General features: G+C 30.9%; 1 protein-coding gene across 1 annotated transcript; it reads right to left on the bottom strand.

Moving 5' to 3' along the window:
- Positions 1–9655: 9655 nt before the first annotated feature.
- Positions 9656–17524, bottom strand: LOC140046193 (E3 ubiquitin-protein ligase KCMF1-like). Its single transcript, XM_072090752.1, has 7 exons — positions 17358–17524; positions 16158–16325; positions 15477–15616; positions 14847–14948; positions 13845–14007; positions 13073–13346; positions 9656–12169 (listed from the first exon to the last, which is right to left on the bottom strand). Exons 1-7 carry the CDS (start codon positions 17371–17373, stop codon positions 11929–11931), a joined length of 1104 nt encoding a protein of 367 aa, XP_071946853.1. The 5' UTR covers positions 17374–17524; the 3' UTR covers positions 9656–11928.
- Positions 17525–17735: the final 211 nt, after the last annotated feature.

Raw genomic sequence — 17735 nt, 5'->3', positions numbered from 1 at the left:
TTCAAAAACTTTGCAGCATTGACACCAAGAAATCCAATTGCAAATTTACGTGCCAAACAATTGGTTTCCCCTTTCAAATAGTACCACATACATGTTCCTTAGAAAACCGAAGTGCAATATGAATAGATTTAAGAATAGCCCAATTATTTACATGACAAAATTACTTGAAACCATTTACAGTGCATCCTTGTATCGCTACGACAGAGTTTCCAACTCATTCTTATCTTGTCTCGTGCAATTTTGTTGCAATTGTTTTATATATCATATTGACCATGTTTTTGCCCAACTGCGGTTTTTTTTTTCTCCGTACTGTGTGTTTTTTTGTGTGTGATGTTGTAAATTGATTTAGGCTAATATATTATTTCTGCAATTCAGCCCGTTGTCATAATGTGTTAATGATTTATGCACTTCTGCTATAGCATTCCCAAACCAATTGTGTAGACACTGATTCAATCATGTTTCTTTTTGTTATTTGGTTTACTACATTCAAACATAACACTATACATATTTTACTTGTTCCTTTAATCACAAATTATCATATTGACATACATATAATAATAATTGTGTTTATGTAAACCATAGTTAATATTTAAAACACAAACATCAATACCTTACTAAATTGCATACATACATAAATATTGGTACTGTTTAATTCATATAAAATTATCATAACATTATCCAAATCATTTCAGCAGGTAAAATATAAATAAAAATGAAATGAACTCATTAGTACTTGTTTTCAATAATAGAATGAATTAAAATTGAGAATCAAAATGCTTTGTTTACATGCTATGGTGTTACTGTATATTAACATATGATATAAATAAGTCACAGAAATTATAATGAAATATTAATGCAAATTACAAGTACATTGATGATTTAAACAATATGCATAATTTGTATTTTTAACCAATTAGTCTTCATTAATAACCAACCAATAGCCAACCCAAGAGGCACCCCTATTAAGGGGACATTTTGTTGGTGTTCTACTATGTTACAGCCAACCCAAAAAGGGACACCTTTATTAAGGGGACATTTTGTTGGTGTTATACTATATTTATGCTTACAGTAATTGTCTAGATGTAAAATATGCAAGTTGAACTAGAAACTAAAATTATTTGGATATCAAATACATATTTTGTCAAATTGATAGACAAGTTGTACAACAAATGATTATTAATATGCAAACCAGTGGGTTTACATTTAAAATGTGCATATTGCAATATTTGTATTTACCATTTAATCTTACATTTTAATGAATTGACTTTGGAATACAGTACATCATTCCGACTTTTCTATTCTTGCACTCTTTAGATATCACTCTCTAAGTTTAAATACAATTTATCACACAAAGAGATTTAAATATGGTCATTAAATAGATATCACTTCAGTGTTAATTATTACTCTTCTATTTAAACTTTTAGTCATATTCATCACCTCAATTGATAAATTGCAATTTTGCATATTAAGTTGAGTCAAACGAAGCCTATCTGATTCTATCATACAGATAAAAGATGCCAGTAAACCACTATCAACTTGACTGAGATTATTATCACTTATATCCAGGTTAGATAACCAAAAGGTAGCTGCTGTTCCACTGGAACACTCTGTGATCATATTATTTAATATCTCACCTGATAAATTGCAATTATGCATATTAAGTTGAGAGAAACCAAGCCTACCTGAACTATTTTTATTCCTACAGATTAAAGATGCCAGTAAAGCACCATCAATTTGACTGAGATTGTTATCACTTATATCCAGTTTACCTAATCTCAAGGTAGCTGTTCTACTAGAACACTCTGTGATCATATTATTCATCACCTCACCTGATAAATTGCAATTATGAATATTAAGTTGAGACAAACAAACCCTACCTGAACTATTTTTATTCATACCGATTAAAGATGCCAGTAAAGCACCATCAATTTGACTGAGATTATTATCACTTATATCCAGTTTAGATAACCAAAAGGTAGCTGTTCTACTAGAACACTCTGTGATCATATTATTCATCACCTCACCTGATAAATTGCAATTATGCATATTAAGTTGAGAGAAATCAAACCTAAATGAACTATTTTTAATCATACAGATTAAAGATGCCAGTAAAGCACCATCAATTTGACTGAGATTATTATCACTTATATCCAGTTTAGATAATCTCAAGGTAGCTGTTCTACTAGAACACTCTGTGATCATATTATTCATGATCTCACCTGATAAATTGCAATTATGCATATTAAGTTCAGGCAAACGAAGACTACCATAACTATCTTTATTCATACAGATAAAAGATGCCAGTAAAGCACCATCAATTTGACTGAGATTATTATCACTTATATCCAGTTTATCTAATCTCAAGGTAGCTTTTCTAATAGAACACTCTGTGATCATATTATTCATGATCTCACCTGATAAATTGCAATTATGCATATTAAGTTGAGAGCAATCAAACCTAAATGAACTATTTTTAATCATACAGATTAAAGATGCCAGTAAAGCACCATCAATTTGACTGAGATTATTATCACTTATATCCAGTTTATATAACCTTAAGGTAGCTGTTCTACTAGAACACTCTGTGATCATATTATTCATGATCTTACCTGATAAATTGCAATTATGCATATTAAGATGAGTCAAAGGAAGCCTACCATAACTATCTTTATTCATACAGATAAAAGATGCCAGTAAAGCACCATCAATTTGACTGAGATTATTATCACTTATATCCAGATTAGATAATCTCAAGGTAGCTTTTCTAATAGAATACTCTGTGATCATATTATTCATGATCTTACCTGATAAATTGCAATTATGCATATTAAGTTGAGACAAACTAAGCATACTCGAACTATCTTTATTCATACAGATTAAAGATGCCAGTAAAGCACCATCAACTTGACTGAGATTATTATCACTTATATGAAGTTTGTCTAATGTTAACATAATTGGTTGCTTAGCATGTATTACTTCACTTGAACGAACTGATTTACTACAACATTGTAGGCCTAATACTACATCATTCAATACAGTACCTGTAATAGTGTTAGGATGTGCATAGAAACATTTCAGTTTTGGTGAATTTGTTAAAATGTGAACTAATGTAGCAGTTGATCTATCATGAATATAAAATTCCTCTATGTCATATTTCATATTGTGTTTTTCACATTCATCTATTACATAATCCACACAATCTCTAGTAATCGTGTTCAAAATCCTTTCTTGATTTGACACAGCAATCAAACTGTGAGCAATTGCTTTACCTTTTGCTTCAGGTGGCATATCACTATACACGTTTTCAGCAATGTGAAAAGAAGGTATGTCATGAACTTTTCTCAAAAGGTATAATACATTTTCTGTATGTACATTTGTATTTGGTTCATAGTGAGTGAGAAAGAATCTTAATGAGTTACATACATCATTAATTTGTATGTCTAACTTTGTTGTTGTTATATGTTTCATAAGGTTAGTTTCTACTTCCTCCAAATGCTTATCATTACTACTTCTTTCTACTTCTTTCAAAAGCAAAATCAAAGAACGAAATGTTGGAAAACTATTTGTGATCCAATGTTTCAAAAACTTTGCAGCATTGACACCAAGAAATCCAATTGCAAATTTACGTGCCATTTTTAAATGTTCACTTTCTCTTATTATCTCCCATTCTTGATCACTTAATGTCGAAAGTAAACATTTCATATTTTCACTTTCACTCTCCAAATTTTCTTTTTCACATACCTTGTATAGGTAAAACCCAACCAATGATTCTACTATTAACTTGTGAGGAGTTGTGAAAGTCTTTATCAGATTAGACTCGTCTAAACTAGATTTATCTTCATATACAAAACCAAGGTTTAGAGTCAAGGCAAGCATATCATCTACTGCATCTCTATCTATACCTGCTGTATATAACTCATCTTTGGTAAATGAAAGTTGGTTTTTCTTTAATTGTTTATACATGCACTTTCCTAACAGTAGCATAGATGCTAAATATTTTTCCGGTATTTTTTGAAAATCACAAATTTTAGGAGGATTGTTTTGTCTGTTAAATTGATTCAAAATACACAGAAAAAATGCTTTGAATAAATCTACTTTGTCAGTAGGAAGATGTTGGTTTTTTTTCCACATGAAACAAATTGAGAGAAGCAGCATAGGATTCTTACACATTGCATACACCACTGGATGTTCTTTATGGAAATCATAACGATTAAACTGTTTAATAAAGAAATCTCCCAGTTTAGATTTGTTAACATGATCAAAATATCTCTTAATATATTTCTTTACATTTTTGTGATCAAACCCTATTACTTGCACATGTAAATTACTTGTCTTAATGTAATCATCTATATTTACTGAACGAGAAGTAACTACTACTGAACTATTCTCTAGTCTTTCCCGTTTGAAAAGACGTAGTGGGCTTTTGTTTTGAAATCTTAATTCATCTAAACCATCTATCAGTAATACAATTGAATCATCATGATCCATTAAAAATTTCTTGATCAAGTTTGGATCATCTCCTGATAGACCTGTTGACAAGCTGAAATCTTCAAGCTCAATGGGTTTTACAATAGCATCTAAAATATTGTCACCTTTCTCTAAATCTCTAATATTGATGAGAAATAGTATTTTACCTTTAAAAATTTCAAATTTATCTTTAGTAGCCCAGTTATATGCAAAATGCCTCAGTAAGGTAGTTTTACCAATACCTCCTTCACCACTGATGAGAACTCTGCATTTAGGTGTAATTCTTTCTACAAGACCTTTCAATTCTATACGTTGATTGCCTTCATTTGTTGTCGATTTTAGTAGTTCCAGCTCGGTGAACATGTCAGCTATATTTAATTGAAGTGCAGAATTCATGGTTTGTGGTGTAAACTGATGGAATGTGCGGTATACTTTTTGTTGATTGCTTAGCAGATAGTGCCTTATTTTCTCATCTAAAATATTAAAATATTACATCTAAATATTTATTCATGTTGTCTTTCCCTTGTAATATTTTTTGAAAGTTTTTGGGTTTTATATATTAGTGTGATCTATCTATATTTGTGGAGGACATAAAACACAATGGGAAAAAGTTCACAGGGGCATTATATGATAAAAGAAAAATAGTCATTATTTTATTTTAAAGTAAACATGGCTGTTAAATTTTAGCCCCACCTAAATCCGCACCTGGTACATAATAGAAATTTAAAATTGCAAAATATAAATAATATAATTATTTTTTACAATTTCCATATTAGCCATATATTATTATAACTTGTAATATACTATTACCATACTTTAAAATGTACAGGTAAACCTATCATTTGTGGGTAATTATACAGGTAAAAAGTTATCTATAAGTTCAAATTTTAAGTGTCAATATATTTTTTTTTTATATAAGAAAGTGTAATTCATTGTGGTGTTATTATTATAAGCTTGTTACTGTCATTATCATCAACTTGATTGCCATGCTCAAAATCAAAACCTACAAAATCATTTGATACTTCTCTTAAAAAATAGTAAATCTTTTAGGTTTTTCATTGACCTGAAAATTAAATTTTAAGGGCAAATATAAAATTTGAAACATCACCCTTAATGAATAAAACGTACCCTCTGGACTCGATCTCTTTGTCTGTTTTGATGTCCCAGGATCATCTGTAAAATAACAAATATATACTGTATTACAATTTTACACTGTCCACTTAAATATTATAATAAATTGATCAAAATCAAGAATACAAGAAAATGTACAAGAACATGATTACAAGCAATATACAAGAAATGGGAGCTGTATAGGTATAAAAGCAAAAAAATATGTTAAATATTTATAATACAGTACATAATTATTAATCAAGGTATTTATTTAAACCAGGGAAGAGGGAATTCACTCTTCCCTGATCTAAACTATTAATTAGTTCTCTGGATCTACAACTACTATATACAATATCACCATAAATGAATAAAATATATACCTTGTGGACTTTTTGGTCTCTTAGATTGTTGCAATTGTCCATATTTATCTGGAAAAGAATTATAGTGTGCATTTGAATATACTGTAGAGAATATATTGAAATATCTATTTCAACACAACATATGATATACAGTAATTTATGGCTGTTAATCTCCACATTAATACTATTTTTTTTTTGATTTTACACTTTTTGGTAGAAAATATGTGTTTAGAACTGTACCATTAAAAAATAGTAAATCTTTTAAGCACAATGGGAAAAAGTACACAGGGGCGATCCAGAATTATAGATTAGGAGAGGCTAAATATTTCATAAATGATAAAAGAATAATAGTATATATTTTATTATGAAAAAAACATGGCTGTTAAATTTTAGTCCAACCTAAATCCGCACCTGGTACATAATAGAAATTTAAAATAGCAAAATTTAAATAATATAAATATTACTTAATTATTACAAGTTCCTTTTTTATATATATCATACTTTAAAATACAGTACAGCTAAACATATCATTTATGGGTAATTATTCAGGTAAAAAGTTATCTATAAGGTAAAATTTCAAGTGCAATTCATTCTTATGATATTATTATAAGGTTGTTAATGCCATTATCATCAACTTGATTGCCATGCTCAAAATCAAAACCTACAATCATTGATCACTGGACTTGATATTTCCGTCTGTTTTGATGTCCCAGGTTCATCTGTAAAAAAAAAAAAAAATATGTTTACAATTTTACACAAATTCATTCAAAATCAATTTCAGAAGCAATATATAAGAAAAAGTACAAGAAGAATATTACAAGGAATTCACTAGAAATTTGAGTTAAAATTGAATATTTAGAATACAGTACATAATTATTATTAAGATACTATATACAGTAGTCTGATTATACCAACACCTTTCAATTCACAGCATCTGATTGGTTAATCACTGGCTTATATTATTAACCAAGATACTATATACTGGTTAATCGCCGGTTTATTGCCATGCCCTTCTTGAACTATAGACCGGCTAAACTGCGCAAGCTTGTTTCCTCTATCTATTTTCAATACAATCGGATTCACACACGCGCGACGAGTAAATTTACCTGAACTTTTTGAATTTGTTTCTTGTTTTGATGTTCCAGGTTGATCTGTACAAAACAAAAATAAAATAAAATATAGTTTATTAGTTTCGTTCTCCTGAAAATTTATAACAATTCAGACATCACCCTAATCAATAAAACGTACCCTCTGGACTCGACCTCTTTGTCTGTTTTGATGTTCCAGAATCATTTGTAAAATAACAAATATATATTACAATTTGACACTGTTCACTTAAATATTATAATAAATTTGATCAAAATCAATAACAATACAAGAAAAAGTACAAGAACACGATTACAATATACAAGAAATGGGAGCTATATAGGTATAAAAGCAGAAAAATATGTTAAATATTTATAATACAGTACATAATTATTAATCAAGGTATTTATTTAAACCAGGGAATTCACTCTTCTGATCTAATTTTATTAATTAGTTCTCTGGATCCACAACTACTATATACAACATCACCATAAATGAATAAAATATATACCTTGTGTACTTCTTGGTCTCTTAGATTGTTGCGATGTTCCAGATTTATCTGGAAAAGAATTATAGTGTGCATTTGAATATAATATCTATTACAACACAACATATGATATACATTAATTAATGGCTGTTAATCTCCACATTAACCCAACTTTTTTGTATTTTACACTTTTTGGTAGAAAATGATTTATTTATTATTATTGATTAATGATAATTATACCTACTTTGTGGATTTCTTGATCCTGTGAACTGTTTTGATGTTCCAGGTTCGTCTGAAAAAAAAAACCTTTATTGTTGAAATTATTAATTTTACGTATTTGATACCTTTGTCCGATTAATGTAAATCTCTCTGAATTCTCTGCTAGATTGTTAAAAAGCGACTCATGCTTGTTTTATTTGTACAGTATCTCATTTGAGATCAGTTACTAATACTCACAGCATTGTCAGTTTTCAGTAATTTGCCTGGATTTTATACTTTTGGCAGACATAAGAATGTAAAATGTCGGATAACATATATATTTTTTATTGATAAAGTTAAAAAAAAAAATACATACCAATACATAGCAATTCATCCTGTGCACGTTGTACAAGCAGACGTTTAAACCTATTCTTGCTTAATTCATCTTTTAAAAGGCCGTCTCTCTCTAATCTAAACACAACGTCCCAAAGATTTTTTAAATCAAAACTCTCTAGTCCATAGTAACCAATAACCTTTTTCAGGTCTTCTGGTCCACATTGGTTTATGGCCTGAAATAGTTGTTTGCGAAATGAAGACAAATATTCTTGACCAGTATTGTGAACATTATTATTGTTCATATACTGAATTACAAGCTCTTTTGCTTCTTTCAAACCTGAAACTTGAGTAACTTCTAATAAAAGGTCCACTTTTTTAGGTCTAATACAACCAGATTCTTGAAGTTTATTAAATAAATTATTCCCTGTGAAATCTGGATTGGTTAAATAGTCTCCAGGTATGAAATCATAAAGGAGAAATCTCAACCACAGGTAGTTACGACCCTTGTAGTGTTCACTAAGATCAAATTTTAAGTCCCTGAAGTTACTTTCGATGTCAGCCATTCCACTAGAAGTTTGCTGTCTACAAAGAAAATTGATGGAGAATAAATTGCAAACATTTTATCATCAAAGAATATGAAAAGATATTTAACTTTTGTTAAAATTGATGTAGCTCAGATAGTGGAACTCATAGAGTGTATAAATACAGCATTAAAGCTTGCATGCTTTGCTTGCTTACCCAAGACTGACGTGTATGTAAATAGTACATCTCTTACTAGAAATATAGTTTTGACAGACAGACAGTAGGTTGGACAAACAGAATGCATTATCAGGCATACAAAGTTTTTGTTTGTAGAGGTAGGTATAGCTTTTATCTTACCTTTCTTTTCTATGTTGAGTGTTGATTTCTCCTATTGTAGAACATTTTATTTAGCTAATATATGACTACTCAACCACTTCGATCATTTGTCTTTTGGATCAGTTAGGTGTTACCATTCCTTGGACCTTGCACAGTACTTGTTTGTTCGTTCGTTTAAATACAGCATTAAACTTGCATGCTTACCCAAGTCTGAAGTGTATGTAATTATTACATATCATTAGAATATAGTTTTGCTTAGACAGACAGTAGGTTGGACAAGCAAAATGTATAATCAGGCATACAAAGTTTGTGTTTGTAGAGGTAGGTATAGCTTTAATATCTTACCTTTCTTTTCTATGTTGAGTGTTGATTTCTCCTATTGTAGAACATTTTATTTAGCTAATATATGACTACTCAACCACTTCGATCATTTGTCCTTTGGATCAGTTAGGTGTTACCACTCCCTATTTGGACCTTGCACAGTACTGGTTTGTTGTGCACACATTATCTTTGATGGAGAGATAACATAATAACAAAGGGGAAAAGGTCACAAATTCTCATGAATATCTAAAAGTCAACAAAACATATCCCCTAAATACACCCCACTGTATTCTTCACAAAAAATGTCAATATAAATATCTAGTCAGCATATTGTAATGGACCAATTGACTTTATAATACATAATACTCATTACAACTGGACAATTTTGCATTAAACATTTTGTTTTAATATTTCGCTCAAAACATTTTTATAACAACTGTAATGATAGGTTGTCATGTTTACATATTTCGATGGAACATAAATTTCAAACTAAAAACAGGACGTGCCCATATCATCAAACTAAATTACAATAGGTCTACGTGTAGATGAAGCCTTTAACCTTTGAAAATAATTTAGCAAAAAAATATATTTAAGATGACAAAATATAAAAAATTCCTAACAAAAAAATGCAATAAAATGATATTGAATAATATCAATAATTGAATTGAAGGATAATATCAAAGAGTAATTGTATATTAGTTGACTGGTTATAGAATGGGAGGCAACATGATGTCACATGGAAAGGACCTATGACACAGGAGGTAGACCACCAGACATTAGTTGATAAATGTTGGGTACAAATCCCAAATCAGACGTTACAATATACAATAATCAAAAATATGTTTACTTTAGGCGTTATTTTAAAAGATCACAGCAACCTTCCATATTTCATCTAATTGTCTGTACTGTATCTCCACATATGGCATTCTGGCCAGTATCTTAGGATAATTCTGTAAAACAGTGTCACATGTGACACCTGGACAATTTAAAGATACAGTAATCGGATACATATATTTTATCTTTTTAAATTACACATCACAATTTGTAAGAAGCTATATTGTAATAGTCATACCCATAACTACGACAGGAATTATTAGATTCCAATGTTATACCTACCAACATAAAGATATGTTTGAATTGTTTGGGAGTGAAAGTTGATTACAAAATCTACATTACAATAACGAACAAGATCAAACATAGATTATGAATATTTAAAATTTAAAAATATGAAATAAAATTCCTCATCAACTATCTGTTTTAAATTGGAATTTGATAAATGTTGCTATATCAAGCTTCTAAATGTTGTAACTTCTAAAAGTTGTAGTACCTGAATCTGGGTATATTCTATACTTTTACGTTATTTTTCAAAAGAACACATTTTCTGGGACATAAATAAATTACAGGTTCAAAATAATTTCACATTTGAAATGTTAAACTGTCTACACTATTAAACTAAGTGTGGTATGGTATGGTATTGATATGACATCATCATGTCCATCACATTTTGTTGTCACATAAAATTTGATAGTGTAGACAGAGCTTTATGCTGTACAGTAAAAACATGTACTGTAGTTCCGCAATTTAACTCATTGTTTATAAACAATAATGTATTTTTAGAAAATACATATTCATACACAAATAAGCGCTTGGGCCTTTATGAATTTTAATTTATTGAAAATTTTGAGTTTAAATAAAAAACACGCTTATTTGTGTGGAATATAAAACTCACATGACAAACTTACATCTATATTTGTTATATTTGTTTATAATCAAAGTTTGTTTACTAATAACAACAATTAAATTTATAGATAACAAGTCTGATATACTTATTATTAACAACATCATCATTTATGTTTAAGAATTTCGGAGTAGTTTGGGGAGGGGGGGGGGGGGCGAGGGATAATACATAATTGTTATATCTATATTTGTTTTGAACATAAATAAAAGTGTCTAAAAGGGATACTGTCAGTGAGCATAGGGTTACAACAAGGAACATAGAAAACTTTGGTATTGTAGCAAAAGCTATCACAACAGGTGATTAGTTTGTGAACATGTGCAGATTACTTGACATTCATCAGTCATAACTGAAAAGAAGTTGATATTTTGGATGCAGGCATACTAACTAGTCAGCAGTTTTACAGTAGTGTTGGTAGGTAAATATGCAAATAAAAAAATAATGTCACATGCTTGATACACGTACATGTTTGGTTCTAGTAGGATGTGAATGCAAATCAATTGATTGATGTGAAGTCAAGTGATCTATATCAAATAGCAACAATTTCATGAGAAAGCTTTCTATGGTATTATGCCTCCCTAATTTAGGTGATATTTGGTTGGGCAAGCACGTAAGACTAGGGCCTGAATCTTGCGTTTGCTATCCTAATTTATCATTAAAACCGAAAACAAGGAATGCTAAAAACACTCAAACATAGAAACGTACACAACAGACAATTGATATGTAAATTCACGCCTGTTACACACTCAAGCTACAGGCTTAATGTAAACGTGTTCGTACGAATGCGTGATGTGCACCCGTAGATGTACGTACGTGGTATTTAAATTTACTGTATGTTCAGCATACAACAATAAATGCGTTGACCAACACTAACTTTTAGTATAATACCTAGGCCTCCTGGTCATTACTTTGTATTAGTGTTATTTAAGGTACAATTCTTTCACCTATTAACTAAATTTTTAAACTCTCTGCTATGAATCTGGTGACTTGTCTCTCAATTGCAAAGAACTAAACTTATCTAACGTAACTTCTGACGGATCGTCGGAATACCCCCATGCCCCAGAAGACTCATGTATTGATTCAGACGTGTCGGATTCTTTATCTGAATCATTTAGCGTCGACAGAATTAAGTCTTGAAGAAAGAAACTTCTATCAGCCTGTTCCTCTTCGATGGCTTGTTGCTCAGGATCTGTTACTGAAGATCCATTAATCCTGTAGAAAAGACGAAAGAAATTTTAATAATTGTAGAAAGTTATTGTATCACCACCCTGACATCTTTTTTCACTGTGCAGAACCTCATTTGTATATTAGTATTACTATTGTGTATTATTACATTCACACGTCACATACAACAACAAGAATCTCTTCATGCTGAGAAATACAATTGGTCAAAATTAGGTTAATTTACACACAGAAGCAGTAACGGTAAGAAAAAAACCCTCAAAATATAGAATATGTTAATTCTTATGACCATTTACACCAAACATGGAGCAGTTGTTGTTGAGTGTTCAGGATAGATACACATTCTATGTGGGACCAGCTACGCAGTTTTCCGCTTACTGTTACCACTCGTATGTGTATGTGTATGTTACCAGTAACACAGAATATGACAATATTTAAACTACTATTGTTAAATATAGTTTCCCTTTCATATGCCTTGTTTCACATGATAATGTTAACTAATTTAATTTAGTGTGGGAAAGATAATAATGTATCACTGAATAATGTTTCTAAGCTTTTGCTCTCTGATGTTTTTTGCTTTTGACAATTTTGATGTGTACATTCAGTCTGAATTGCAAGCAAGATTTTTACTATATCTGACAATGCATTATATATATACATTTTTTTATAGCTTTTATATTCAATTTTATTATAATTCACATAAAATAAATTACATATTGTGGTCAGAGGCCAAATTTTAAGTAATTTTTACAAAAATATACAATAAGAATAACAAGAAACATAACTCTAAAATTTGATATTGCGAAAAAACATTTTAAAAAACGAAAAGAATCACTGAAAGGAGAGAAGACAGCACGAAGGGAAAAGGATTACGGGGTTTATTGAATGAGAGAATAACATTCTGAAAACTCCAACTGCAAATTGAATACTTACCTAGATAATAGAAACTGTGAGTCTCTTTGTGTATTAGAAGCTGCATTTCCTAAAACACCCCCACTTGAACTTTGATTAGGGTTATTATTATTAGATGGGACCATTTGCCTCCTGGGTACAGGTAGCCTTTCCACTTGCTGCCTTGTGCTGCCTTGTTGAGCATGTTGAACTTGTTGCCTTTCTAATTGCAGTTGCATGATTTGCAACTGTTGAAGCTGGGATGCTGTCGAGTGTCCTGCCGACCTCCGCACTCCAGATAATTGTGATAGTAATTCTAAAAAAATCAATGCACATCAAATAGTAAATATGTTAAGGTGAAAAAAAAAACATGGTTTGGTCCTGGAGATAACACTGCTTGCCAAACAATTTCTGGTTTAAATCCTGTTTAAAGTAAGTCTATACAAGCTTCTTCTTATTCATTAACAAAGAACTGATATTAAGGGGTCCTTTTTTAACTTACAATAATATAATCCATTCTAAACATTGTCAGAATTTATTTATTTATTTTATTTTATTTCCAAACCCAACCAATCAGCAAAAGAAATGCGCCAATAACAGGAGCATTAACACAAAACAGATATAAATACAAGAACAAATGCCAAAACAGTAAACATTATATTTAACTATCTATCTAACTATATCAGTTTTACAAAACAATTTTACTTTTATCTTTTTTATCCATTTTGTTTAAATATCTTACAGTAAATACAATCATATTATTAAATACGAGTTGACCCTAGGTGTACTGCATTCGACTAAAATATTACTATACCTGCAATGGGATCCATTGTTTCTCTACTACTAGGTGAACTAGAAGGTTGACTTGAGAGACCACTTCCGCTGCTAAAATGCATGTTAGTTCTCCTAGTACGTGGTCCCAGGCCACGCCCTGGGTGGAACATCCGTCTTACATGCCTACCTGCCGCAGCCTCATCGTAAACATTATCGTTAAGAAAAAATGGTTATGATGTCAATAAAGTCAGTTTCAAAAAAGGTAAATGCCTGTATAAAGATATATTTGTTAGTCTTCTGATGAAGTATAATGAAGAAGTATAGTGTTTTTAGTTTAGTTTACCACTTCTTTCTGGCTGTTATTTTATTGTTTTTATTTAGCTTTTTGCTTATTATACTCTTGTATCTCCATTGAGATCCAGCCACTGATACCCACAGCATTGTCATTTTGTCAGTGCTTATTTTGTATCTCCATTGAGATCTAGCCACTGTTACCCACAGCATTGTCATTTTTCAGTGCTTATTTTATTTTGTATCTCCATTGAGATCTAGCCACTGATACCCACAGCATTGTCATTTTTCAGTGCTTATTTTATTTTGTATCTCCATTGAGATCTAGCCACTGATACCCATTGCATTTTGTCAGTAATTTGCCTTTGGATTTAATCCAACAGTGAGCACAAACTCGGCAATTACAGGATGGGTAAAATATTTTATAATTTATCGTGCTTATAAACAAAGTCTCATTTAAGAGTGGAGTTGAAAGATTTGTGAGTGAAAGTACAACCCTGGCACTAGGTCAGGATTGAACCCTGGCACTAGGTCAGGATTGAACCTGGGACCTTAAGATTTGAAGGCAAGCATGTTAACCACCAAGCTACAGTTCCATTACAGTTATATGTTTTTATGACTTTATTATATCATCTGATATAACATTTAATTGACAAATGTTTTGTTTACTTTGTATACTATAATTGTGTATCTTTTCTGTAACTTTTCTGTTTTACTGAAATTAAATAAATATAATAAAACAAAAGGATATAAGATCTCTGACTGTTCTATGTTCTAAAGTAAGATGCGCTGCAAAATCATCTGTCACTAAGTTTGGTTCACCTCCTGGGACAGCTGCACAGACAGGACACACCTAAAATGTTATGACAAACATTCTTTAAAGTTACCATCCATCATACAACCAAATCATTAACAATATTGGCGCACCATACTCAATATTTTAATTGATGTAACTGCACGATATTAATCACAAAGATACAAAATATATAAAATATCTATACCAACTGTAACATACTTAAGATACCAACCCCTATGTACCATTCCAAATATACCACAACCAAGTAAAATATGTATAGATAGTATTACCAACTTAACTGTACCTTAGGCAAGGCACTTTACTTACATTTACCTCTCTCCACCCAGGTGTATTAAATGAGTACCTAGTTTGATGCGTTTGATCCAACAAAAATACTGGGGTAATAATGCTTGTAAAGCGCCTTTGAGCATGATTACTCATGAAAAGGGTGCTATATAAATGTGGTATTATTATTATTAGTAATATTATTATTGTACCAATACACAAACGCTATGGATTGGTACCACCTTTTACTGTACATTTCAATTTAATAATTATTCTATTTAATCTTAGAAACAGACTTACCACTTCCTGTGAGGAATCTGCATGGTCCGACGTAACATGCTCTTGTAACGTGATTTCTGTGAACCCCATTTTTCCGCAGTACGGGCAGGTAAACGCCTGCGTTTGCTCTAAAGTAATTGATTCTCCTCCGTAATATATATCTAGTAAAACAATTAGGAACATCGGTAAACTATTGTATATTAGAACCATTTGTATTCTTATCTAAATGTTTTATTATGGTTCTATGATGGTACCGAAACGTCAATCTCTGTTTTTGTCAATAAATTTTATATTGAAATTATATAGTAAACATCTTTTAATTCGTACATATCATGTTATTTGCTTTAATATGAATAATAATATTATATAATAATAATAATAATAATGATGTATGTTTCCAAATTGATTGAATTGAAAATAAACATTATACAGAATTGCTATAGACAATATTCGCTGCTTTCGAAAATTATGGTACAGATGTAATTTTGCTTTGTGGGCGAGAACAGTACATGCACCTTTAAAGTCTTCCACCCACCCTAAACTTATTTTAAGCTCTTCCACTGAGAACAACACACAACATAGAACCCATCCAAGAAACATGGGTAGATGAAAATTTTATTTCTTTCCCAACTACCCACTTAATGTTTTGACACCCACACCTCAATCTGTACTATATCATACATCCATTTTACCAAAACCTACCAAAATCTGATCTAGTTAATATGCACTGCATTGGGTGTTCAGCTGTGTGTCTTGGGGTTGTAGCACCATTTTCGTAGCAGCTTGCACATAGATCGTAATCGTAACAAATAAGACACTTGTAACGTCGGCCACGAAAATTACTTTTCATGCATGAATCACAACTGACACCTGCAAAAAAAGTATGCTAATGAGTGTTTAATGTTTTTAATTTGGTGAAAACTGAAACTGCATTTGTACACATTATATACAAACATAACATAGTCTACCAACTTGGGTAAAATAAGTTTTTGCAGTTACACAATAACATTTACACTGTTAAATTGGCGTATGAGATTGGGACTCTAACGTCGAGTATAGTTTTATTGTTAAGTTCAAACATTTAAAAAAATTCAAATAGTAAACATTGATTTATGTTAAACTAATGAAGATTTTTCGTACTATGTTAACTAACATGATACTCAATGTAGCTGTACTCAAGGTTAAGTACCAATCAAATCATTGCATCAATGCTTTTGATATTATTATAAATTTTCGATTCTGTGTCAACCTCTGGGCACTGTGTAGTCTGCTACTTCCCTCTGCCTAATACGTCAGTTGTAGTTTTATTGTCTTTTAGTTGAATCGTTGCTCTGACGTTTAGAAAATATAGGTCCATGTGATTGTGACAAGATAGTAATTCTTTAAATATTTACCATTGAAATCCTATTACAGTAAGGTATTACTATATGAAGAGAGGTTTACATTGCAAAGGAACAACATACTCATCATACTTTGTGAATGGGTTCGGTAAAAAAAGACAAAATAAAATTATTCAGTTATCAAGGTATGCTTACCTGCTGGTATGTTTCAGTACAATTTGTAAACTAGGTAAATCTATGTAAAGGTTTGACTGGCAAATATTAAGCAAAAACTGGCCCAAACCAAGCTTTTTGTTAAGTTTTTATTTCTTGCTAAACAAAAATCTTTTTATTTTAAAAATAAACAAGTTTATCTGGTTAAAGAACCATTTGTATAAAATATTATTGTTAGTTAACAGAGAAAGAAAGTTGTTTTATAGTTTCTACATGCCTTACTAAAATATAACCTCTAGGCCTAGGCCTTTCCAAAAGCAACAGAGGCCATGCGAGGTATTTTGCACGAGCGACAGTGCTTCGAAACCGCTCGCAGGGTCTGTTTGCGACTCGGAATGGTTAAACTTACCTTCATGTCGAGACATTATAGGTGAACAAATATGTGTAGCGGACGGTCCTAAACCGGCTTTTGTGCCTAAAGATAGTATTTCTTGTTTGCATTAATGTACTGTTTTATTATAAAATGATAAATTATCAATTATTAATATCTTCCGGGATAATACGCCTTTTGAAAAATCCCTATCAATCTACAACTCAGCTCGTTTTTTTTTCGATAGATACAGCGCCACCTATTTTTTGACGTGACGTCATTATGTCAAAGTTTACAAGCAATGAACTTTTTTTCCAGGTATATAAACTATACCAAACTGGCGAGTAAATCATGTTTTACTTTTTAAACCTCGCAACGTCTGGTTGAAAAGGCTACTCGGACCAATAATTTCTATTA

The sequence above is a fragment of the Antedon mediterranea genome, chromosome 4 (assembly GCF_964355755.1).
Source record: "Antedon mediterranea chromosome 4, ecAntMedi1.1, whole genome shotgun sequence".
Classification (NCBI taxonomy): domain Eukaryota; kingdom Metazoa; phylum Echinodermata; class Crinoidea; order Comatulida; family Antedonidae; genus Antedon; species Antedon mediterranea.
Note: the sequence above shows the minus strand (reverse complement) of the source record. Positions and strands in the feature narration are given on the sequence as shown.